Source organism: Trachypithecus francoisi, unplaced genomic scaffold (genome assembly GCF_009764315.1).
Source record: "Trachypithecus francoisi isolate TF-2019V2 unplaced genomic scaffold, Tfra_2.0 Lachesis_group10, whole genome shotgun sequence".
In the NCBI taxonomy this organism is placed as follows: Eukaryota; Metazoa; Chordata; class Mammalia; order Primates; family Cercopithecidae; genus Trachypithecus; species Trachypithecus francoisi.
This window is the reverse complement of record NW_022681455.1, coordinates 56,191,748-56,217,729: the sequence shown is the minus strand read 5'-3', so window position 1 is coordinate 56,217,729 and position 25,982 is coordinate 56,191,748. Positions and strand designations below refer to the sequence as shown.

General features: G+C 37.1%; 1 protein-coding gene across 3 annotated transcripts in view; it reads left to right on the top strand.

Moving 5' to 3' along the window:
• The window catches only part of COL21A1 (collagen type XXI alpha 1 chain), a 201,247-nt gene that overhangs the window by 82,007 nt on the left and 93,258 nt on the right, over window positions 1-25,982 (top strand). For 2 of the 3 annotated variants that reach the window (XM_033217499.1, XM_033217498.1), the window contains exons 6-10: window positions 1,907-2,080; window positions 3,220-3,297; window positions 10,454-10,462; window positions 10,769-10,852; window positions 18,363-18,425. In XM_033217499.1, the coding sequence (XP_033073390.1) occupies window positions 1,907-2,080; window positions 3,220-3,297; window positions 10,454-10,462; window positions 10,769-10,852; window positions 18,363-18,425 (408 nt within the window). Of the gene's footprint in view, window positions 1-1,906; window positions 2,081-3,219; window positions 3,298-10,453; window positions 10,463-10,768; window positions 10,853-18,362; window positions 18,426-25,982 lie in introns of those variants that run through there. The other variant, XM_033217500.1, reaches the window with a different exon arrangement.

Below are 25,982 nucleotides of genomic sequence, written 5' to 3'. Positions count from 1 at the left end.
ATCTCTTAGAATATTAAATACCAGGTAGATAATAGACATGAAATTTACCTTAATTTAGGAGGACATTTTATTTCCCCAAATGGAATACATATTTAATAGAATATATAAACTTTAAAAGGTTTATTTTCAAAATCATGTTTTCAGAATCCAGATGCAATAATAAAAGTAATTAAGTTTTGCTTATTATTATAATTATGATAATCTAAAGGCATATTACACAGTTCAGGATATATATATGGTAACATAAAGTATGCAATTTCTTCATTTAGTAAGTATATTACATTAAAAAAATTTGTTGTCTGCTATCTTCATTAAAGCCAATGTGCCAGATTCTGTAAGAAATGACAAACGAATAAGGCATGTTTTTTACCTTCAAGGAGTTTATTTATAATAGGATATTCAAGGCAACTGGTATCAAATAGAAGTACAAAACGTTAGTGGAGTGTGGATGGGAAAATGTGTTCTAAAATAAAGTAAGAAGAAATCTGCACAAATGAAATAATTTTTGAACTGGACCTTTCAGGATGTATAGCATTTTGGTGGAGATGGATATAAGGGCACATTAAATAAATGACTCAGTATTGAGTCATCATGTGTGTAATAAAATGCAGGGTTTTTATTTAGAGAATGCAAAGTGACTCTTCTGTGTTTAGAGTATAAGATGCATGGAAGAAAAAGCTATCTAGGTGCAAGCCCAATTTATGAGGGGCCTGGAAAGCCAGATAATGTGGCTTGGACTTCATTCAGTGAGTGTTTCATCAAAAGGTCTTGACCATAAGTGTATCAGGGTCAAGGCAATCTTCTCTACTTCTTTTTCTTCTTCTGTCCATAAATAATACTTTCAACTTTATCCTAAAATTAGGCCAGATCCTGGGGATACAGAAATTAATAAGATGGAACATCTCCCCTAACAGAACTGTAGGGAGAGAGATTAATTCTAGTGGTGATCTGAAGGATGACTTGGAAATGAAAGGGTCAGAGATCGAGACAGATTTGAAAATTATTGAAGTAAAACAAGAGTTCCATGAGCCTAAATTATGGTGGTGACAATGAAAATGAAGAAATGAATTTGAGTCATGTTGAATAAATATATTGGGTAGAACTCTGCATCTGGTTAGTTACTGCAACTCAAAGAAAGAAATTTATGTTTAGAGGATGCTATTATGTAGGGACACAGGGTCGGGAATAAAATTCTGGGGAGTAGTTCAAGTTTATTTTGTTACATACCTTGTTGGGCTAATTGTGAAACATCTGAAAAATTATTCTACCTAGTATTAGAATTATAGGACCCATGGGTAGGAGAGGTACAGGCTGTTAGTGTAGACATGGGAGTTATTACATAGCAGTGATAATTGGCCTGGAGGAATGACTGAGTCAAAGAGAGAGTGAAAAATGTCCAGAACAGACCTATGAGGAATGCCTTCATTAAAGGGTAGGTTGAGGGAGAAGAACACTCAGAGACAGAGAGAGAGAATCAGCAACTAGAGAGGAAGAAATGAAAATGATCAAGATGGTTTGAATCCCAAAAGTTGAGTGAGAATATCAAGGAAGATTGATTAGTTATGGGGCCCAAAGTTGCAATGAAATAAACAAGATGAGGCAGGAGAGAAGCCATTTGGATTCAGAGATTATTAAACTCATTTATGATTTTGAGGGAGTTGCTTTAGTAAGTTATTTGACACAATTTCTTTGAAATATGTAATAGGAACTCAGATAAGGATTAATGAAAGAATTGGTGGGTAGCATATAAGGTCCAGCTTGGGTTAGGATGAATTAATGTATAATACAGTCAGTCTTTATGGGATGAAGTTTCTCAGCAATGGTTAGGAGCAAGGGAGTAAGAACAAAGAAAATAAAATATTGTTAGGGGCTTTATTGATGAATCTTCCACACTTTCTTTTTGTAGACGTTGTTTGATGAAGGCTGGCACCAAATTCGTCTCTTAGTAACAGAGCAAGATGTAACTCTGTATATTGATGACCAGCAAATTGAAAACAAGCCCTTACATCCAGTTTTAGGGATCTTGATCAATGGGCAAACTCAAATTGGAAAATATTCTGGAAAAGAAGAAACTGTTCAGGTAGATAAATAATGATTCACTCTTTGAATTATATAGAATGAAACTTTTGCTCTCCTTTGTAATAGTTTTCACCACATTTAATCGTATTGAACTTAATTATGAATTCCCTTAAGTTGTTCACCAAAATGTGGTCAGTTCATTAGTGAAATTTTGTGTATGTATATGTATTAAAATGCAGAATTGGACTTAATCTATTTTATAAGAATATTTAGAAAAATGTTCCCCTGGGTTCAGGATAGAATTCTACATTTCTAGGAAACATTAATTTCATGTTTCCCAAGAGAAACATAGTTTAAGTAATGAATTTGGAAAAGAGAATATAGTTTCATCTGTAAGTGGGGCTATAAAAATGTCTTTGCAGCTGCAAGGATAAAATTAGATTAATTCATGTCAGGGTTCTTCACAAACAAAACTGTTCCTTAAAAATAAAGCAATTGTGGTATGTTCAAATTATACCTACAAGTTTTGTTTTGACTTTTTGATACCTTCTTAAACTGGAGTATCTGTTTTTGGATGGAGAAATGTGTCTGTAAACGCCATGTCTAGAAAAATCCTTTATTTGAAAGGTATGTCCCTCCTGCACTGTTTCTATTAAAGGAAGACTCTGTCATTTTCTTATGTGTGTTTACACATGTGGCCTCTATGAATTAATGCTACATGTCAAATTGTAGTAAATAGTTAAACATTAACAGGTGCTGGGCCTACTAATCACACAACACTCCATGCCGGCAACTAAATAGCAAAGACCAAAGATGGTTTCTTGAGTCCACCCTATGCCATGAGGAATGTCGAGATTAGGATAAACACAGAAAACCTGGGAAATCTTTTAAGTGTCCTACAAAGTGCTCTTTAGATTAGCTTTTAATACAGGAGTACTAAGAAAGCCTCACTGAGTTCCGGGAGAAAACGGGAGATTTGCTCTCAGTGCTAGGGAATTTTTCTTCAGTGGTTATGTCGCATCACATCTTTATAGTGTATGTTAAGTATTAAAATTTTGTATTTTTATTGTTTTAGTTAAATGCTGTGATGTAAACCTTACACAATTACTAACCATAGTGGATGTTTCTATGTATCTGAGTTGCTCTTGTAAAACAATTTGCTGTGCCTCAACTTTAATTCTACTGGGTTTATGTTTTTAGTTTGATGTCCAAAAGTTGCGAATCTACTGTGACCCAGAACAGAACAACCGGGAGACAGCATGTGAGATTCCTGGATTTGTAAGTAGGAGGGATTGTTTTTTTCCCAGATGTTGCTTTAGTACTTTCAAAGCAATAAATAAAAAGTAGATAATATCTCAGTATTAATTTAAAGTGTAGAATTAATTTTATTTTTTAATGCTAGTGGAAGTGAAGTTACATGAAGAAAACGTATTTTGAGGTTATAGTTGAAATGAAGTTGTTATGTGTCATTGTGCGAGTGTGAATGAAAGACCACAAGAAAATGTTTTCTTGTTTTGTTTTGTTTTGAGTCAGAGTCTCACTCTTGTCACCCAGGCTGGAGTGCAGTGGCGCGATCTTGGCTCACTGCAACCTCCGCCTCCTGGGTTCAAGCAATTTTCCTGTCTCAGCCTCCCGAGTAGCTGGGATTACAGATGCCTGCCACCACACCCAGCTAATTTTTGTATTTTTAGTTGAGACTGGGTTTCACCATGTTGTCCAGGCTGGTCTCGAACTCCTGACCGCGGGTGATTTGCCGGCCTCAGCCCTCTAAAGTACTGGGATTACAAGTGTGAGCCACCGTGCCCGGCCAGTAATATTTTTCCCATCATCTATGACTATGACTATTCCAGTGCTCAGGTAAAGCAAGATGAGACCTGCTCCAGAAAAATGTAAGATGCTTTGTCTGAATGCCAGTGTGTGAAATGCATTATTATACTTAATATAATCATGTATAATATAACAATATAATAATGTATATTAAACATGTTGACAGAACACCCCAAATAGCACAGTTCTGAAGAGCAAGAAATATTTTTCCTTAGTGAAATAATGAATAGATACTTTTCTTGTTGATACCTAAGTAAAAATTTATTATAATTCTAGAATATAAGCAGTGTTTCTATTTATTTAGCTATTTTCATTAATGTGTTAGGAGGAAAAAGATTATAAGCTAAAATGTTATTTTATCTCATAGTGTGTTTGTGTGTGTGTGTGTGTGTGTGTGTGTGTGTATGTGTGTGTGTGTAATCAATCCCCTTTCCCCTGGGCAAAAAATTGGTGTATTACTGCTAGTGGAAATATGGTAGAGTGTTGTACAACTTTTTGACAATGTGAATTCCCAGTGATATTTGAGTCAACCACAGTTTTTATTTTTTTTTCTTTTTTCTTTTTTCTTTTTTTTCTTTTTTGTTTTTTATTATACTTTAAGTTCTAGGGTACATGTGCATGACGTTTATATCATGTATAACTCCCCAATGCAATCCCTCCCTCCTCCCCCCTCCCCATGATAGGCCCCAGTGGTGATGTTCCCCTTCCCGAGTCCAAGTGATCTCATTGTTCAGTTCCCACCTATGAGTGAGAACATGCGGTGTTTGGTTTCTCTTCTTGTGATAGTTTGCTAAGAATGATGGTTTCCAGCTGCATCCATGTCCCTACAAAGGACGCAAACTCATCCTTTTTGATGGCTACATAGTATTCCATGGTGTATATGTGCCACATTTTCTTAATCCAGTCTGTCACAGATGGACATTTGGGTTGATTCCAAGTCTTTGCTATTGTGAATAGTGCCGCAATAAACATACGTGTGCATGTGTCTTTGTAGTAGAGTAATTTATAATCCTTTGGGTATATACCCAGTAGTGGGATGGCTGGGTCATATGGTACATCTAGTTCTAGATCCTTGAGGAATCGCCATACTGTTTTCCATAATGGTTGAACTAGTTTACAATCCCACCAACAGTGTAAAAGTGTTCCTATTTCTCCACATCCTCTCCAACACCTGTTGTTTCCTGACTTCTTAATGATTGCCATTCTAACTGGTGTGAGATGGTATCTCATTGTGGTTTTGATTTGCATTTCTCTGATGGCGAGTGATGATGAGCATTTTTTCATGTGTCAGTTGACTGTATGGATGTCTTCTTTTGAGAAATGTCTGTTCATATCCTTTCCCCACTTTTTGATGGGGTTGTTTGTTTTTTTCTTGTATATTTGTTTGAGTTCTTTGTAGATTCTGGATATTAGCCCTTTGTCAGATGAGTAGGTTGCAAAAATTTTTTCCCATTCTGTAGGTTGCCTGTTCACTCTGATGGTAGTTTCTTTAGCTGTGCAAAAGCTCTTTAGTTTAATTAGATCCCATGTGTCATTTTTGCTTTTGCTGCCGTTGCTTTTGGTGTTTTAGACATGAAGTCCTTGCCCATGCCTATGTCCTGAATGGTACTACCTAGATTTTCTTCTAGGGTTTTTATGGTATTAGGTCTAACATTTAAGTCTCTAATCCATCTTGAATTAATCTTCGTATAAGGGGTAAGGAAAGGATCCAGTTTCAGCTTTCTACTTATGGCTAGCCAATTTTCCCAGCACCATTTATTAAATAGGGAATCCTTTCCCCATTTCTTGTTTCTCTCAGGTTTGTCAAAGATCAGATGGCTGTAGATGTGTGGTATTATTTCTGAGGATGCTGTTCTGTTCCATTGGTCTATATCTCTGTTGTGGTACCAGTACCATGCTGTTTTGGTTACTGTAGCCTTGTAGTATAGTTTGAAGTCAGGTAGCGTGACGCCTCCAGCTTTGTCCTTTTGACTTAGGATTGTCTTGGCAATGCGGGCTCTTTTTTGGTTCCATATGAACTTTAAAGCCGTTTTTTCCAATTCTGTGAAGAAAGTCATTGGTAGCTTGATGGGGATGGCATTGAATCTATAAATCACCTTGGGCAGTATGGCCATTTTCACGATATTGATTCTTCCTATCCATGAGCATGGTATGTTCTTCCATTTGTTTGTGTCCTCTTTGATTTCACTGAGCAGTGGTTTGTAGTTCTCCTTGAAGAGGTCCTTTACATCCCTTGTAAGCTGGATTCCTAGGTATTTTATTCTCTTTGAAGCAATTGTGAATGGAAGTTCATTCTGATTTGGCTCTCTGTTTGTCTGTTACTGGTGTATAAGAATGCTTGTGATTTTTGCACATTAATTTTGTATCCTGAGACTTTGCTGAAGTTGCTTATCAGCTTAAGGAGATTTTGGGCTGAGACGATGGGGTTTTCTAAATATACAATCATGTCATCTGCAAACAGGGACAATTTGACTTCTTCTTTTCCTAACTGGATACCCTTGATTTCTTTCTCTTGCCTGATTGCCCTAGCCAGAACTTCCAACACTATGTTGAATAGGAGTGGTGAGAGAGGGCATCCCTGTCTTGTGCCAGTTTTCAAAGGGAATTTTTCCAGTTTTTGCCCATTCAGTATGATATTAGCTGTGGGTTTGTCATAAATAGCTCTTATTATTTTGAGGTACGTTCCATCAATACCAAATTTATTGAGCGTTTTTAGCATAAAGGGCTGTTGAATTTTGTCAAAAGCCTTTTCTGCATCTATTGAGATAATTATGTGGTTCTTGTCTTTGGTTCTGTTTATATGCTGGATTACGTTTATTGATTTGCGAATGTTGAACCAGCCTTGCATCCCAGGGATGAAGCCCACTTGATCATGGTGGATAAGCTTTTTGATGTGCTGCTGAATCCGGCTTGCCAGTATTTTATTGAGGATTTTTGCATCGATGTTCATCAGGGATATTGGTCTAAAATTCTCTTTTTTTGTTGTGTCTCTGCCAGGCTTTGGTATCAGGATGATGTTGGCCTCATAAAAAAAGTTAGGGAGGATTCCCTCTTTTTCTATTGATTGAAATAGTTTCAGAAGGAATGGTACCAGCTCCTCCTTGTACCTCTGGTAGAATTCAGCTGTGAATCCATCTGGTCCTGGACTTTTTTTGGTGGGTAGGCTATTAATTGTTGCCTCAATTTCAGAGCCTGCTATTGGTCTATTCAGGGATTCAACTTCTTCCTGGTTTAGTCTTGGGAGAGTGTAAGTGTCCAGGAAATTATCCATTTCTTCTAGATTTTCTAGTTGATTTGTGTAGAGGCATTTATAGTATTCTCTGATGGTTGTTTGTATTTCTGTGGGGTCGGTGGTGATATCCCCTTTATCATTTTTTATTGCGTCTATTTGATTCCTCTCTCTTTTCTTCTTTATTAGTCTAGCTAGCGGTCTGTCAATTTTGTTGATCTTTTCAAAAAACCAACTCCTGGATTCATTGATTTTTTGGAGGGTTTTTTGTGTCTCTATCTCCTTCAGTTCTGCTCTGATCTTAGTTATTTCTTGCCTTCTGCTAGCTTTTGAATGTGTTTGCTCTTGCCTCTCTAGTTCTTTTAATTGTGATGTTAGAGTGTCAATTTTAGATCTCTCCTGCTTTCTCTTGTGGGCATTTAGTGCTATAAATTTCCCACTACACACTGCTTTAAATGTGTCCCAGAGATTCTGGTATGTTGTATCTTTGTTCTCATTGGTTTCAAAGAACATCTTTATTTCTGCTTTCATTTCGTTATGTACCCAGTAGTCATTCAGGAGCAGGTTGTTCAGTTTCCATGTAGTTGAGCGGTTTTGATTGAGTTTCTTAGTCCTGAGTTCTAGTTTGATTGCACTGTGGTCTGAGAGACAGTTTGTTATAATTTCTGTTCTTGTACATTTGCTGAGGAGTGCTTTACTTCCAATTATGTGGTCAATTTTGGAATAAGTGTGATGTGGTGCTGAGAAGAATGTATATTCTGTTGATTTGGGGTGGAGAGTTCTATAGATGTCTATTAGGTCCGCTTGGTGCAGAGATGAGTTCAATTCCTGGATATCCTTGTTAACTTTCTGTCTCGTTGATCTGTCTAATGTTGACAGTGGAGTGTTGAAGTCTCCCATTATTATTGTATGGGAGTCTAAGTCTCTTTGTAGGTCTCTAAGGACTCGCTTTATGAATCTGGGAGCTCCTGTATTGGGTGCATATATATTTAGGATAGTTAGCTCTTCCTGTTGAATGATCCCTTTACCATTATGTAATGGCCTTCTTTGTCTCTTTTGATCTTTGATGGTTTAAAGTCTGTTTTATCAGAGACTAGGATTGCAACCCCTGCTTTTTTTTGTTCTCCATTTGCTTGGTAGATCTTCCTCCATCCCTTTATTTTGAGCCTATGTATGTCTCTGCATGTGAGATGGGTCTCCTGAATACAGCTGACTGATGGGTCTTGACTCTTTATCCAGTTTGCCAGTCTGTGTCTTTTAATTGGAGCATTTAGTCCATTGACATTTAAGGTTAATATTGTTATGTGTGAACTTGATCCTGTCATTATGATATTAACTGGTTATTTTGCTCGTTAGTTGATGCAGTTTCTTCCTAGCCTCGATGGTCTTTACATTTTGGCATGTTTTTGCAATGGCTGGTACCGGTTGTTCCTTTCCATGTTTAGGGCTTCCTTCAGGGTCTCTTGTAAGGCAGGCCTGGTGGTGACAAAATCTCTAAGCATTTGCTTATCTGTAAAGGATTTTATTTCTCCTTCACTGATGAAGCTTAGTTTGGCTGGATATGAAATTCTGGGTTGAAAATTCTTTTCTTTAAGAACGTTGAATATTGGCCCCCACTCTCTTCTGGCTTGTAGAGTTTCTGCCGAGAGGTCTGCTGTTATTCTGATGGGCTTCCCTTTGTGGGTAACCCGACCTTTCTCTCTGGCTGCCCTTAAGATTTTTTCCTTCATTTCAACTTTGGTGAATCTGGTAATTATGTGTCTTGGAGTTGCTCTTCTGGAGGAGTATCTTTGTGGCGTTCTCTGTATTTCCTGAATTTGAATGTTGGCCTGCCCTACTAGGTTGGGGAAGTTCTCCTGGATGATATCCTGAAGAGTGTTTTCCAACTTGGTTCCATTTTCCCCCTCACTTTCAGGCACCCCAATCAGATGTAGATTTGGTCTTTTTACATAATCCCATACTTCTTGCAGGCTTTGTTCATTTCTTTTTCTTCTTTTTTCTTTTGGTTTCTCTTCTCGCTTCATTTCATTCATTTGATCCTCAATCGCTGATACTCTTTCTTCCAGTTGATCGAGTCGGTTACTGAAGCTTGTGCATTTGTCACGTATTTCTCGTGTCATGGTTTTCATCTCTGTCATTTCGTTTATGATCTTCTCTGCATTAATTAGTCTAGCTGTCAATTCTTCCACTTTTTTTTCAAGATTTTTAGTTTCTTTGCACTGGGTACGTAATTCCTCCTTTAGCTCTGAGAGGTTTGATGGACTGAAGCCTTCTTCTCTCATCTCGTCAAAGTCATTCTCTGACCAGCTTTGATCCGTTGCTGGCGATGCACTCTTCTGTGTCGCTCGCGCTGGGAGTTGGAGACTGGAGCTGTTCCTATTCGGCCATCTTGCTCCGCCCCCCGCAACCACAGTTTTTAAAATGTGTGTAGTTATGTTGTCATCATCTTCTTTTTTCCTATCAAATGGAATAATGTATGGATCCACATATTCTAAAACCTTGAAGACACAGAACAGCACATTGAAAAAATCTGTAATCAAACAGAATTTTCTAGAAAGGATTTATTATGGGTTTTCTAGATAAATAACTGTTTAAGCACTATAGTTTTAGATATTTATAACTTGAAATATAAACCTCTTTTAAAAGTGTTAATAAGTCATGGCATTTGAGAATTCATTGTGCATACTTCATTTATTGATGTCTCTGCATTGACATATGATAATTACCATTATCCTCCCATATGATGAAGCACAGCTTTAGATAGCTGATTTTGAATGCTCACTTCCACTTTATCTTTTAATGTCTCCTTCCTTACTCTCAGGTGTGACTTTCTGTGGCCTGTTTGCCTTTTGCACCTTCAATCCAACCTTCTCATTTTTGAACTAGTTTTTATTGTTTGGAAAGATGATTGTCCTTTTAAAATTGTATGTTATTTAATAAAACACAGACTATTTTAGGAGAAGCTCTCCTAAAGTGCAAGATTTTAATGCATGCAGTTTGTGACTTGCTAAGATGTGTTTCGACATTTTTTTTTTCTGGTTCTTAAATGATTTCCTGAAATTTCGAGACAACATATAAATCTCATCTGGAGATATTTTTTATCTTGCATGGCTATTATATCAAGCAGCTCTGGTGTTTTAATCTTCTTCTACTCACCTTAAAAAAATATATCCTTTCTGTATTCTCCTATATGAATGGAGTAGTAGCATGTATAGATAAGTGACTTTTTAGGATAAATACAGGGAAATATTTTGGTTCTTATTGGTTTTCATACTTCATATATCTCTAATCTGGATGGTGAAATATCTGTAAATTAGGCTGATAATTTATAAATTTTATTAAAAACATTTTAAAACACATTTGTTGTTTTTCTTTCAGAATGGAGAGGTAAGCTTGGATACTATTGTTCCGCTTAAGGTAATATTTGTATTGTGGGACCATTTAGCTCTTTTCCAACAACTGTAAGTATGAATATTAGACAAATAGAACCCATTTTTATGTAACTTCAATGTATTTAATATTTATAGATTTTGTGATTTGGAATTTCCTATTGAGTTGGGCTAAATAAAATTTGAAAGTAAATGTAGGATATTTTTACCATTTTACACAAATATCGAAATGCATAAATATACGTGTGCGTGTACCTATATGTCTTTCCATGCTTGTTGCCTGTTTCCATTTTTGTGCTTGTAGTGCCTTAATGGTCCCAGTGATGTAGGTTCAACTCCAGCTCCCTGTATTTGTCCTCCGGGAAAACCAGGACTTCAAGGCCCCAAAGTGAGTAACACCTAACTTGCTGTTTTTGTTAAAACACACAAACAAGAGCTGGGTAAACCATACAATTCCTAATCACCATTGATCCTGTTGAGAAATTTCTATCTGATGTCTTATATAGTTTAAAACCTCAGTTTTAGTCATTTTTTATCTAGAAAAACAAGTGTATTCTAATCTAGTCTAGATTAGACTTTTGAACCTAAAACTGATATCTGTCATCCACATTAAACTGAGACAGTATTATTTGTTTGGTTGTTTTCTTTCCCCAAATACTGCTGCTAGATCCCAAGAACAATACTTCCTTAGAATCTGTTAAAAAATGAAGAAAGAGCATTTGTTAAGACATGGTCTGAATTCTTAAATGTCTGAATTCATAATTTGTCAAAATAATTTTTGGATGGAAAAAATGAAGTAAGAAATTTAAAATTGATTTTATTATTGTGAATTTGATTTGAAGTTAGAGCCACATACATCTATTTAACTTAATCATGTACTTTTGGGGAGTATATTCTTTTAGTCATTTCCATATTTCCATATATGCACTTGTTCCAGTTACATTTACATATTGATTTGTATACAAATGTACATATACATTTTTATATGATTGGAGCCATTGTGTGCATACTACTTTATAACTGGTTGTTTTATACATAATATGTTCTGAATATTTTTCTATGCAATTTAATATTAATGACTAAATGTTTTTTTTTTTTTTTTGAGATGGAATCTTGCTCTGTTGCCAGGCTGGAGTGCAGTGGCACAATCTTGGTTCACTGCAAGCTCTGCCTCGTGGGTTCAAGCTATTCCCCTGCTTCGGCCTCCCGAGTAGCTGGGATTACAGGCACGCACCACCGTGCCCAGCTAGTTTTTTGTATTTTAGTAGAGATGGGGTTTCACCATGTTGGCAAGGATGGTCTCAATCTCCTGACCTTGTGATTCGCCCACCTCTGCCTCCCAAAGTTCTAGGATTACAAATGTGAGCCACCGCACCTGGCTTAATGGCCTAATGGCTAAATTTTTAAGTAAGTTGTGTTACTTGTGGCATCACTTAGACACAGCCTAAGTAAGACACTCAGAAGTGTAGTGGTTTGTCCATGATAGATAAATCTTGTTTACTTAACATTATATTAAAATATCACCTAAATAAAATAATGTGTAACTTGAAAGCAGGTATGTTTCCCTAAGCAAAAATATAATGTTTACTTGTATTGATCACCTCTTACTTGAAGTAACCATAATCATTTTTGTTAAATATGAATTATAATGTTCATTTAGACTGAATTTTCTGATTAGTGTTTCAATTTTAGTATATATGCTGCCAAAGTCAGTTTGTAATTAGTGTTTCAATCGTCAAAACTGAAAAAGTTTTATTTTTTGGACTGTTGGCCCAAGATAATTTAATTCTTTCTTTTATGTGTATTTCTCTATTCATTTCAGGCCTAACCATTAAGATAAAGAAAGACATGGAATTTAAGAAGTATACATTTGATCTGTCATTCAAAGTAAATCTCTGTCCGGCTTTAAATTTGAATACAATACATGATAATCAATGTATTATTGTAAATTATTTTTAGATAGCATTTAGAAGAGTTAATCCAAATCATCTTTAAAGTAACCACCTATTATTTAAGATGTCTTGACATAAAGGAGAAATACCTATAAAATACTCCTGGGAGACTATAACCTGGAAGACACCTTGGTGTATCCTACCAGTAGATTCTTTTAAAAATATATATTCATATAGTTTATTCACCTTGGAATATTATACATAAAAATAATTTGACCTGCATTAGATATAATGTAGAAATCAGAGACCTGTGCTATCTGACCTATCAAAGCCTATAGTGCTTTTCTGACTCTCAGTGAGATTCAAGCCACTTCCAGCATCTCCAGGGTCTCCAAGAGGCTGTTCCCTTTTGGGAGGCACCTGGAGCCTCTGATGTTTTCTGATTGTCATTTGTGGTCCAATAGATGTCTTGTAGTGTCACCTATTTTTACTCATGTACTTTCTACACTAAATTTTTAGCACACCCATTCTCTTATCTGATGAAGCCTCTAATGTTTAATATTTTCAAGTTTCATGTGTTTCTCATTTTCATTTTCTTTTCTTAGTCATAATCTAGCCCTATTGCCACCTACTACTCTAAGTGAAATTGCAGTTTTCCACCAATCTTCAAGTTGGCGTGCCTTTTTGATCTGCTTTCCATTTTCTTCAGAAAATCTGGCAGGAGGACAGGAACACACACACACTCTTCCATCCATTTAGGGCTCTTTATCCTGGAAGTGGTTCCTTACCCAGAACACGGACCTGTATGTAAAAAACAGAATCCCTAGCAACACTCTAAGTTGCACTTCTTTCCTGGCTTTGAAAGTTGATAGAGTTTTAATTAGTTCAACAGAACCTGAATTAAAACAGATGAGACAAGTTTACTTTAGGTTCCACTGAGGCTTATTGGCCATTTTTGTTATATGCTTTCTGGAAAGTTTTGCAGAAGTCCATCAAATAGAGTGACCTGTAAAGAACAGGTCTAGCTTTTCTGTTAGCCAGAAAACTTTTAGGAGATGAGTGTGGGGTCGAGACTGAAACAGAGCAGAAATTTTTGTATTGATAAATGGGGAAGTGCTGATTCTAAGATAGTTGTTTTTTTTTTTTTTTTTTTTTAAGTTCTTTAGATTTCTGGAAAATGTGACAACACTGTTGCAAAACCAGGTCAAAATGAACAGGTACACCACACTTAGACTTATCGTGTCATTGACTTTTTATCAGGCATCAAAAAATTATCTGTCACTAGACTGTGAGCCCCTGGAAGAATAGCTTATTTTTTATCCCTAATGACAAACATAGGGAATGATTAATGAATTCGTTGGAATCATTTGTATATGCAAGCCCTTCTTTTGTTCACAATAAAGGTTAATAAAAAGAAAATTCTCCTTTGACACTCCAGTCTGGCACAGTGCTTAACAGTAATAATAATTTTTGTTAAAGGAATTGTGAAATTGTCAAAACCATAAGATCCACCCCTCCCCCCATTTAACCTATGTGGAATGCGCTTCTGTTCTGCAAGAAAGATCCAGGTCAATCCCAGCTTGCAAATAACTTCCTTTCAAATGACCCATGCATGCAAATGACAGCTTCTTCCCCTACTTCAGTAGACAGAGGAACATTTGTGGGAACAAACTCCTGCATTTGCTCTAATCTTAAATATCAGAAGTGGAAAGAAGACATTTTTGATTTTTTTAGGTTGGGACAATTTTTTAATAGCTTCTTTGCTCCGAGATACCACTTTTACTATAGCCATATCTCTGTTGATACCTTTTGTTACACCCTAATAATTTTGCCAATTAGAGATTCATTGGGACTATCAAGGTACCCTCTGTCTAAAACACAAAAGCCTTTGGAAAATTTCAAGGGCCAAGGGTATTTACATTTTTATGTTAAAAATTTTCAGACTGAGTAGAGTCCTTCTAGATTCAGGGCGTGGTACTTGGGTTCTGAGGGAGGAAAGAGGTTGGCTTTGGAGAATGTAATACATCTTAGGTCAAATGTTCTTGTGGAGACCAGAGGGGTAGCATGAAAGCATAAGGTTTTTTAAATGAAGGCTTATAAACATCATATTTGGGCCTATATGAAGAATTCCAAAGTTTTGCCTTGGATGAACAACTTAAAATATTAGCTTATTTTTATAAGCACAACTGTTTCATACTTTATTTATATTTACATTACTTAAGAGACCATATTCAGAGATGTTTTAGTTTAGTCCATGACATTTTCACTCCTGTCAACAACTTAAAAATCCAGTGGCACAAATTCAAATAAACATAAATAGATACTGCTTTTCAGCTGAGTACATATTTTTGAAAACTCAAAATGTACAAATGTTTCAACTAAATTAGAATAAGGTGGATTGCGAACTTAGTCACAGTTTTGTAATAATAAGTCATGCGTCTAATTTAATGTATTGGGGAATTTTTTCCATATTAAATTTTCTAGTATTCCTCAGTCTGGTTCTGATCAGTGTATTACTGTGGACAGGAATGGTAGTGTTTAAGAGCTTGGACCCTGGAGCTGAACTGGTTGGGTTTGAATCCCATCTCTATCACTGCTGTGTGACCTTGGGCAAGTTCCCTAACTTTCCTGGCCCTCAGTTTTCCTACATAGAAAATGGGAATAATAAAAGTATCTGCTTCATAGGATTATTACGTGAATTCAGTAACTCAATATATGCAAATCTGTTGGACCAGAGCTTAGTGCATAACAGTCAATAAAGGTTGAGTGTCAGCTTTTATTAAGAGTAATAAAATTGGCCTTCTCTCCAGTCAGCTATATTAATTAGGATTTTACTTTATCCTTCCAGTTTTATAGGAACAATACCAAACCTACCTGAGTTTTTGCAAATAACTTAGTGACAGCAATAATCAAAATAACCAGTAAAATCTAACAGCAATAGCAGAACCTACAAGAAATTATTTTCTTCTTGGGGCTGTTGACCAGTGTTATGGTCTTTATGAAGTCACATTGGATTTATCTTGTGGGTAATTTTTTTTCATTTGGGAACTTAATTTTGATTAACTGGAAACATTATTATTAAATATCTTTTTCAAAATTTTATGTAGCATAAAAAGCACAAGTCCCTTTTCTGTGCCAAATTTTTATTTCAGCCTGATGATGATAGAGATTAAACCCTCTCAAATCCTTTTGATATCTTAGGTTTTGCTGATAATTAATATTCTACAAATGAGTGGGTCAATGACAGATTGTATTTGAAGCACATCAGACAAAAAATAGTTATTGAATCTCTACTTGATACCCAGCATTGTACCAAAAAAATAAAAATAAAAATAAGTAAGGCCAGGTATGGTGGCTCACACCTATAATCCCAGCACTTTGGGAGGCAGAAGTGGGCGGATCATGAGGTTATGAGTTTGAGACCAGCCTGGCCAACATGGTGAAACCCCGTCTCTACTAAAATTACAAAAATTAGCTGAGCATGATGGTGCATGCCTGTAATCCAGCTACAGGGATTACAGGTGAGGCAGGAGAATCACTTGAACCTGGGGGGTGGAGGTTGCAATGAGCCAATATTATGCTATTGCACTCCAACCTGGGTGACAGAGCGAGACTCCGTCTCAAAAATAATAATAATAATAATTCAGATTTTGCTACAGTCTCAATCCAAATGATAAATGAAGACTAACTAAAAGAAAACTTTGAGAAAACACTAGTTATGAATAAGTGATTTAAGAGCTGTCGTAACATTTCAGTAGAAAAAGACACCAGGAAAAAATGGAGTAACAAGAAAGATACAGTGAGGAGAATTTTCTTGTGTTAGCTCTAGAGTGGAAAAAGAGAAAAAAATTTATTGCAGGGAGAAGAAAAAGTTGGAATTTCTTGAAAGGCGACAAGTCCAGTCAGCACATGGATAAGGAAGGATGGCAGGGAGATTAATGTGCACCTTCTCAAAAATAAGAGAGAAATTCTAACTTCCTAGAGACAAAGTTGTTTCCTAATGCCCAGCCAGCATTGCAAGTCCTTGGATTAGAAATACAAATTATATTTATTCAGCGAGACATTACATGGTTCAGAATTATTTCCCCCCCCTTGGATTTACAACTCTTCTTTCTGTCTTTTAAAAATGACATTTGCCTTCTTCTCAGCCTTTCCTCAAGCTAAGCCTCTTGGGGGGCAGCTGCTAAGTGAACAGCTCATCCCTGCTTTATTGGTTCCTTATTAGAGTTCACTTAGTTCTTTCCATTTTTTTTCTCCTGTTGTTTCAGGAACAAATCTCCCTAGCCAGGAGTCTGAAGTAGTATTTCCATGAAATTTGGCTCTATAATAATACCTTAATCACAGGGTAGGTGATTGATTTCTATGTGAATGATTTCTTGACAAAAAATAGTAAAGAGGTCAGGCTCAGTAGTTCATACCTGTAATACCACCACTTTGGGAGGTTGAGGCAGGAGGATCACTTGAGCCCAGGAGTTCAAGACCAGTCTGGGCAACATAGTGAGACCCCACCTCTACAAAAAATATGAAAATTAGCTGGGCATGATGGCTTGTACCTGTGACCCCAGCTACTTGAGAGGCTGAGGTGGAAGGATCACGTGAGCCTGGGAGGTTGAAGCTACAGTGAGCTGTGATCACACCACTGCACTCCAGTCTGGGTGACAAAGTTAGACCCCATCTCAAAAAACAAAACAAAACAAAAAAACTCCAAAAGTGAAGAATTAATAGAAATCATGTGCCTCTCTATAGGGACACCCTGATACTTATGGCAGCGACTTCCTATTTTTCAGCAGGATGCTCCATTTAGATTTCACGAATTCATAGATAGATACCTATGGTATTTTTTAGTGTTTCTTAGAATTAAATTATAAAACATCCTTACCTCACAAAAAGTGTTGCTTTCATGTTGTTTTTACATGGATGGTGGCCACCTGAATGGTCAGTACTGGCCATTGGACAACATGGAAGAGTTCCATAGAGTGTGATTGAGCTCATTGTCATGTGATATTAAACAGTGTTCTTTAAAGATCTTAGGTTTTTGAGGATAAAGGATTTTTTTTCTTCATTCAAATATTACATGTATTCAAGGATTATGGGACTTGGAATAGAGTTGTTTGGCCTGGGCCTTGCTCTCATAGTAATATTATATTAATTTGAGATTGCGAGTATAGACAAAGTAACACAGCAACACACTTATAGGATTGAAAGAAATGATAGTTATGCAGCTTTAAACTTGAATTCTACATGAGAGATCACATGGTCTACAGACTATTTTAAAAATAAATATGAGTTAAGTTGTATTGTAGGACATCAATACCTGTATATATAGAACCTATAGGATATAATGAAGTCTATATGCCGGGCGCGGTAGCTCACCTTGCACTTTGGGAAGCTGAGGCAGACAGATCACTTGAAGTCAGGAGTTCGAGACCAGACTGGCCAACATGGTGAAGCCCCATCTCTACTAAAAATATAAAAATTAGCCAAATGTGGTGGCACATGCCTGTAGTCCTAGCTACTTGAGAGGCTGAGACAGGAGAATCTCTTTAACCTGAGAGGTGGAGATTGCAGTGAGCTGAGATCGCAACACTGCACTGCAGCCTGGATGACAGAGCAAGACTCCATCTCAAAAAAAAAAAAAGTCTTATGAGTCAAATATTGCTATCATGGAGACCATATTTGCTATGACACTTTACAGTTTGTTCAGAATTCTAAAAATGTATCCTACCATAAATATGCACATTTTACATCAGTGAAAAATACTTTACTTGCTATAGTTATACTTGGTGTGGTCACATAAATAAATCATTGAAAGTTCAATATAATAAGATGTATTATTTATTAAGTAAGCATTTAAAATATAGCTTTTTGGGCTTTTCTTTTTTTTTAACTTTTGTTTTTAACATATAAAAAGCCTCAAACTTCAAAAGTTTTGAACTTTTATTGATCCTGACTGCACCAATGTGCCTGTTTGTTTTGTACTGAAAAGTTTGTTTGCTTCCTGCTTAGGGTGACCCTGGACTGCCTGGGAACCCTGGCTACCCTGGACAACCTGGTCAAGATGGTAAGCCTGTGAGTACTGAAAGCTTAGTCATCTCCGGTATATCTGGGATTGTAGTGTCAAAGTAAAAGTTTTGCTGAGCAAAGTTAAACAGATAAGGAAAGCTTTATTCTCGACTGCTGCCATAGGAAGGAGAGACTGAACTCAACTCTGTTGGAACAAAAGGAGCTGGGGTGTGTAAGCACTAGGACAAGTTAATGGACAAGTAGTAGAGGACTTTAGATGGGAGATTGATCAATAGACTTAAGCACATTGAGTTATTCCACAGTTTGCAAATGTTTTCCTCTGTGATTAGGCCATCTCCCTTTACTAATTGGTTCTCATCAAAGTTATGTATATACCCTCCCTCAGAGACTGGAAGATAGTGGGGACACTATCTTCCTTGATGATTACATTTCAAAGGGGTGGCTCTTAGGTCCTTGAGAAAGACATTTCTCGGTTATAAAATTGACAAGTAGATTTTTAGAGTATTTACATTTCAAAGGAGCAGAGAAGGAATTTACAATTGTAAGTTCTCTAAAGCAAATGCTCTAAGGAAAAGGGAGGTCCAGGATCCACCGTCAGGAAGAAAGCTGCCTAAGTTTAGTCAAGTTGAAGAGAATGTTAAGGCCAGCTCGGGAATAGAGTTAGTGTCCTAGTCAGCTTTTAGTTATCTTACTTCAAAATTGCATACATCTTTGCTACAAAAAAATACTGTCCAGTGAATTCTCAGTATCATGAAGGGCTGGTTTTAGAAATTCTATTGTCTTTTCTCTACACGTCTCTGGAAGCTTTCAAGTTAAAAACCCTTTTAAAGGTAATGTTATTTTCCTAATAATGTATACACTGGAATATATTAATAGTCTGACTAAAAAATACAATGTCCTCTAAGGCTCAAGGAAACTTTAGAGATGTAAAGGGAACATAAATCAACTTTAAAGCACTTTAGGCAATATTTATAGTTAAGTCACTATCAGCATGTTTATAAGAGTAAACATTAAGAATTAGCTTTTGGCTGGGCACTGTGGCTTGCGCCTATAATTCCAGCAATTCACATGGCTTATGTGGGTGGGTCACTTGAGACCAGGAGTTTGAAACCAGCCTGGCCAACTTGGTGAAACCCCATCTCTATTAAAAAAAAATACAAAAATTAGCAGGGTGTGGTGGCACACACCTATAGTCCCAGCTACTTAAGAGGCTGAGGCACAAGAATCACTTGAACATGAGAGGCGGAGGCTGCATGAGCTGAGATCATGCCAGTCTGGGTGACAGCACAAGATTCTGTCTCAAAATAAAATTAAGAGGAATTAGCTTTTGAATGTTTGAATGTCAAATTGTAATTGTCACCAAAATGAAGCATTTCCTGAGATTTTCTTTATCATGAGGCATTAATTCTTACCATGAAAGAGTGAGAATGTTTGCATTGTGAATCGAAATTGTTCAAGGAATGAAAGAACCATAGATATAATGCGAAATCATCAATACCTTAACCATGAGGATGAAAGAGTTGCTTAAGTTTCTGAAAGAGATTTCCTAAGAAATTAAAAAACTAAAAACAAAACAAAACAAACAAACAAAAACAACTAGCCAGATTTTGAAGAAGTAGTAATGTGCTAAGACTTTTTATACTAGTGTTGCATGGGAAGAGGATGGATAAACAGGTAAACCTCTCTAGAGAAAGATTATCAAAAAAGGGAGGTAATTATCCTTAGCAAACTAACACAGAAAACGAGATACTGCATCTTCTCACTTATAAGTGGGAGCTAAATGATGAAAACATATGGATGCATAGAGGAGAACAACACACCCTGGAGCCTATTGGAAGGTGGAGGGTGAGAGGAGGGAGAGGGTCAGGAATAATAACTAATAGGTACTAGGCTTAATACCTGGGTGATGAAATTATCTGTGCAACAAATCCCATAACACAAGTTTACCTGTGTAACAAACCTGCACGTGTACCCCGAACTCAAAAAAGAAAAAAGAAAGCAAACTTGGGGAAATTTGTTTTTCTTAAAAAGTAGGGAGGCTGAAGGGGTAAACAAAAGTGGTAGCCACCTGGAGATGCAGAGAGCTAAGGTGATGTTGTGTGGTTGCTGGGGCAGCATTTTTTCAGCTGACTCACAGGGATTCAGAGTGTGAGGGCAATCTACTTACAGACTTTGATAAAGACAGTGATTTGATCTGTTTTATGATTTAGAAGGATAAATATAAATGCTATTTGGAGAGTAGATTATATGGGGTCAAGAGTAGAAGAAAGGAGACTACACAGGAGGTTGTTTCATGATTGTGAGTGGTAAGAGTAGTTTGTAATAGGGTGATATGATGGGAGAATTGAGAAGTCAGATTCTGGGTTATTCTTAATGGAAAGCTGACTACAATTGCTATCAAATTTAGATATAGGGTATGAAAGGAAGAGAGGAATCGAAGAAGAATCAAAGGAGTATAGCTTGAGCAACTGGGTGAATTGTGGTGCCATTTACTGTGCTGTGCGAGACTCGGGGAGATAGAAATTTTATAGACATGTCTTAGTCCATTTTCTGTTGCTATAACAGAATACCACAGACTAAGTAATTTATAGAGAAAGATTTATTTGGCTCATGATTCTGCAGGCTGGGAAGTCCTAGAGCATGACACTAGTATTTGGCAAGGTTTTGGCAGAAATCATCACATGATGAGAGTGTGAGTGAGAAGTAGTGGAGTGGGAGAGAGCAGGAGAACAAGGGAGTCAGTCAAAATCATCCTTTTTATCAAGAATTCAATCCCTTGGTAACTAACCCACTCCTTACAATAATGACCTTAATCTATTCATGAGGGAAATGTCTCTATGACCTAACTACCTCTTAAAGACTCCACATATTATTACTGTTACAATAACAATTAAATCTCAATGTGAATTTTCGAAGGGGCAAACATTCAAACCATAGCAGGTGGGAATTGAGACTATATTTTTGGACAGGTTGGAGGTGGCCAGTTGGGACTTATTTTCATGCAGATGTATGCAAAACCATGAGAGTGGATGAGATCACTTAAGAAATGAATACAGGTAAATAGAGAAGAGAAGGTGGCAGGGGATTGACCACAGGGCTCTCTTACAGGGGAAAAAGAGGAAGTGGGTCCAGCCCAGGAATTTGGGAAACACTGATCAGTGAGATGGGAGGAAAACCATGGGGGTGTCATTCTATTAGGGTGTTATTGCTGTCAAGAGATCCAGAAGGATGAGGCCTATGACTAGACCATGGATTTGCTATAGGAGAGTATTTGAGGACCTTGATGAGTAGGATTTCAGGGAGGATAGTACAAACAACAGATTGAAATGAATTAAGCATAGAGTGGGAGATAAGAAAAATGGTGACAGTGAATATAGATGCTTTTTTTTCCTGAGAGATATAAAAGGAAGCAGAGACACAGAGCAGTAGAATTGGCACAATGTTTTAAAGGCAGGGTTTTTAAAAAATGGGAGATATTGTAGCATGTTTTTATAATGATGAAAATGAGGCAAAGGAAAAAAATCAAAGTTTGGAAGATAGGGGATATTTTCAGGAGGAAAATCCATAGGTAGGTTGGAGGGCGTTGATTCTAGTTACAAAAGTAGAGCTTGGCCTGGATGGAGAATGTGGGCAATTAAATATATGAGACAGAGGTCAAGCTGATGGCACTTTAAAATGTGGGCTATTTGGGGGGAATAAATTGAGGGAATTATCATAAGACAGCCTCTATTTGAACAAAATTGAATTGAGGGAATAGACTCCAAACCTAACCTCTCCTCTTTTGTATTTATCTCATTATATGCCAACGTTTGCCTTATAATTTCTCCTATAACCCATTCGTTTCTCACTTTTACTTAAGATGTTATATGACTTTATTGCATTTCCTCACCTCAATTCCTTAATCTCACTGAAGATACTTCCCTGAAGTCCCATGTGAGTTTTGCCCTAATTACACTGGGTGAGCTGAGTTTTATAAATGTGAGCCTCGTTGGCCTGCAGACCCCTTTCCTGGGACCTACTTTATTCTGAGACTGGCAGCTGAAGTGCTGTACTGACTCCAGAGCCAATGCAGTTCACACACTGACGTCTGCTGATGCCTCATAATGACACAGAGCTCTCAGACAGCACTGCTAAATGAGTTAGGTCTTCTTTTTAGTGATAAAAAATCCTGGGTAATGTTTGGAAGTGTGTCCTGAGCAGGCCTTCTACAGGCTATCAGCGCTTGGTTTTCTTTGTTTAAAAAAAACTCTTCCCATGCATGAAGCACTGGAGGTGAATTATTGTTAGTCTGATATAATACTCACGGATATTACTCTATGACTCTAAGTTATAATAGACTTATTTATTGTCTCATCTCATTTAGTATATGTATGTGTTTTGGTGTCTGTGTGTATGATTTTATGTGTAGGTAACTATGGTAGTATCTGATAGTAGTCTCAAAGAAAAACACAACTGTGGTAGGAAGAATAATGGTCCCTCAAAGATGTCCATGTCTTAATCTTTAACTCCTGTAAATGTGTTACTTTACATGCAAAAGGGACTTTGCAGATACCATTAATTCAATGATCTTGAGATGGGAGATTGTCCGGATTGTCTGGGTAGCCAGATATAATCACAAAAGTCTTTATAAAAGGGAGGCAGGAGTGTTGGAGTCAGAGAAAGAGAGTCCATGATGGAAGCAGAGAGCACAGTGAGGTAATCGTGAGCCCAGGAACAATGGGAGCCTCTAGAAGTTGGAAAAGGGAAGCTCCCCTAGAGCCTCCAGAAGGAATGCAGTCTGGCTGGCACCTTAATTGTATATAAGATTCCTTTCAGTTTCTGACCTCTGAAACTGTAAGGTAATGAATTGGTGTTGTTTTAAGCCACTATGTTTGGGGTAATTTGTTATAGCACCAGTAGGAAACTGACAGCCCAAATCCTGTCTTCCCAAAGGTATGACTTTTTCTTAAATATCCAGCCCCTCCCCCAGTCTCCCTACCTCCCCCACGTTTCTTTTCCTCTGCAGGGGATGTGAGGTTGGGTGGTCAGGCAGGAAGAACAAGCAAGCCTGGGAGCCAAAACAGCTGAGGGTCATTAGTATGTGTTCAAGGCCAGCACCCAGTGGGAGTGGGAAGGTGTGGGTGGGGCCTCTGGCTGGCTCTTGGAGCCATCTGGACCAAGGAAACTTGGATGGAACAATTTGAAGGGAATTCTGCTTTGTTTGGACTTGATTCTGTGCAACCCCCCTCAATAAGCAATTTGAATCTCTTTCACACATTATAACCAGGCCAAGCCAACTGAAACTTTAAATAGGAAATTATTTCACTCTGGAGAAATACTAATTTTCGTAAGAAAAGTGCCTTCAACCAAAATTAAAGAGCTATTTCGGATCCTTCCATTTCTTTCTCAGTTCTCTGTCAGTTAAATAAGTTCTATTATCACAATGTCTGAACATGTTATTGCTTTACTATTTTAACATTACAAAAGAGGTAGGGGAAATATTTATATATCTTGCCAGGTAATTCAGAGGAGTACAACTACTGAAGGCGTTATAGAGATATGGCATTGATTTGTTAAAGAAGGCCATATGTGGAAATAGCCCTAGCTTATGAGTTTATAGAAGTTTATATTTTTACAGTGCTCATTTCTGTTTTCTGTTATCATTAGTTACTCTTTTTGTTTTGTTTTGTTTTGAGACAGAGTCTCACTGTTGCCAAGGCTAGAGTGCCCTGGCACAATCTTGGCTCACTGAAAGTTCTGCGTCCCGGGTTCATGCCATTCTCCTGCCTCAGCCTCCCGAGTAGTTGGGACTACAGGTGCCCACCACCACACCTGGCTAATTTTTTTGCATTTTTAGTAGAGATGGGGTTTCACCGTGTTATCCAGGATGGTCTCAATCTCCTGACCTCGTGATCCACCCACCTCGGCCTCCCAAAATGCTGGGATTACAGGCGTGAGTCTCTGCACCAAGCCTAGTTACTTTTTATGAAGTAAAGTACTTTACTAAAGCAAAAGCCCAAGCTGGTCATTAGAGAGATCTGAGATTGTTTCTCTTTGCTGAACATAGGTTGCTTTGCTTCTATGGGCCTCAGTTTCTTTGTATGGAAAATGAGAAGATGGTTCCAGATGAGGCCCAGGTTCTCTCTAATCTGATTATTTTAGGATTCTGTGAAGACCATCATATTGACTAAGAGAGAAGTAGACTAAGCTGTAGAATTCTAGAGATGATTTTCTATATTAATAGGCTCAGGAAGTGAGTTGGGAAAACTGATAGCTCACTGCTACCAATAGACGAAAGAGTGGGTTGGTCACTGGGTCACAGTTCATGATTCAGTTCCCCCCACTCTTTAATGTGCCACTGAGTGAACTAGAGGTGCAGACAGAGGCCCGCCTTCTATTAAACCTCATAGAAATAACAGTCATTACAGATGGGGAATTTCAAAGTTACATGATTGATCAAACCACAAAAATATAAAGTACTAGTTGGGGGAAGGTTAATAGGAAATGAATTTGGATATAGAAGAAAGAGAAGGAAGGGAAGATGGCATGGAGTTCTTTAGGCCATTGTTATGAGTTTGGCTTTCAGTTGGAATGAGCGATGGAGTAACTGGAGTAGAAGACCGATGTGATCTAACTTATTTTTAAAAGAAATTACTTCGACTTCTGGGTTGAGAGTAGATTTTAGGGAGATGAGGGAAAACACAGAAGGAGAAGTCAGGAGGCTCTTGTAATAATCCAGGGGTGAGAGGATGGCAGCTAGGGCCAGAGTGATAGTGGTGAGGTGAAGAGAACTGCTTACATTTTGGGGGTATTTTGAAGTTAGAGCTAATAGAACTTGCTGATCTATTGGATATGGGTTTGAGAGAAAGACAAAAACCAAAGGAGATTATGGATTCATGGGAGAATGGAGGAGATAGTATTAGGTGAGGAAAATCAAGAATGTGATTTTGGCAGTGTTTAAATTTATATGTTAGACATTCAAGTAGAAATTTTAGGTAGGCAGCTCAATATAGAAGTCTGACATTTAGGGTGAATGCTCTTCTTGTGAAGTGTCTTTTCTTGTCCTTTGCCTATTTCCTATAGGAGGGTATATTTCATATGGACAAATAAGATCTTATGCATTAAGATAATTCTTTGCTATATATGGTGTAAATGTTTCTTCTGACTACTAATTTGGTTTATAATTTTGTTTTTAAGTTTTAGAAATGTAAAATTTCCCCAGAATGTAATGTTTTCTTTTTATTAGTTCTAGTGTTATTTTTCTTTAGCCTTAGATACCTATGTATGTTAATTTAGCTTATTATGATTTTTAATGTCTATTAAGTCTTGATTTCATTGGGAATTTATTTTTGCATTTGAGGTAACATGAAGATCCAAAAAGATTTGGAGAACTTAGAAAATGAGCTATTTACAGTGAAATTCAACTAGAATAAATGTATGGGTCTTACTTGTCTTTGAGATGTTATTTAAGCTTGATGAAAAAGGGATTAATGTATTTAATAAGACTGCCTCAAAGGCTGATGCAATTTTTTGGCATAGTTTGTAAATGCATAACATCTGCATTGAAAGAGATGACAGCCCTGCCTCTGGAGTGTTAGATTTGGTTTAGAACTCTACACATGA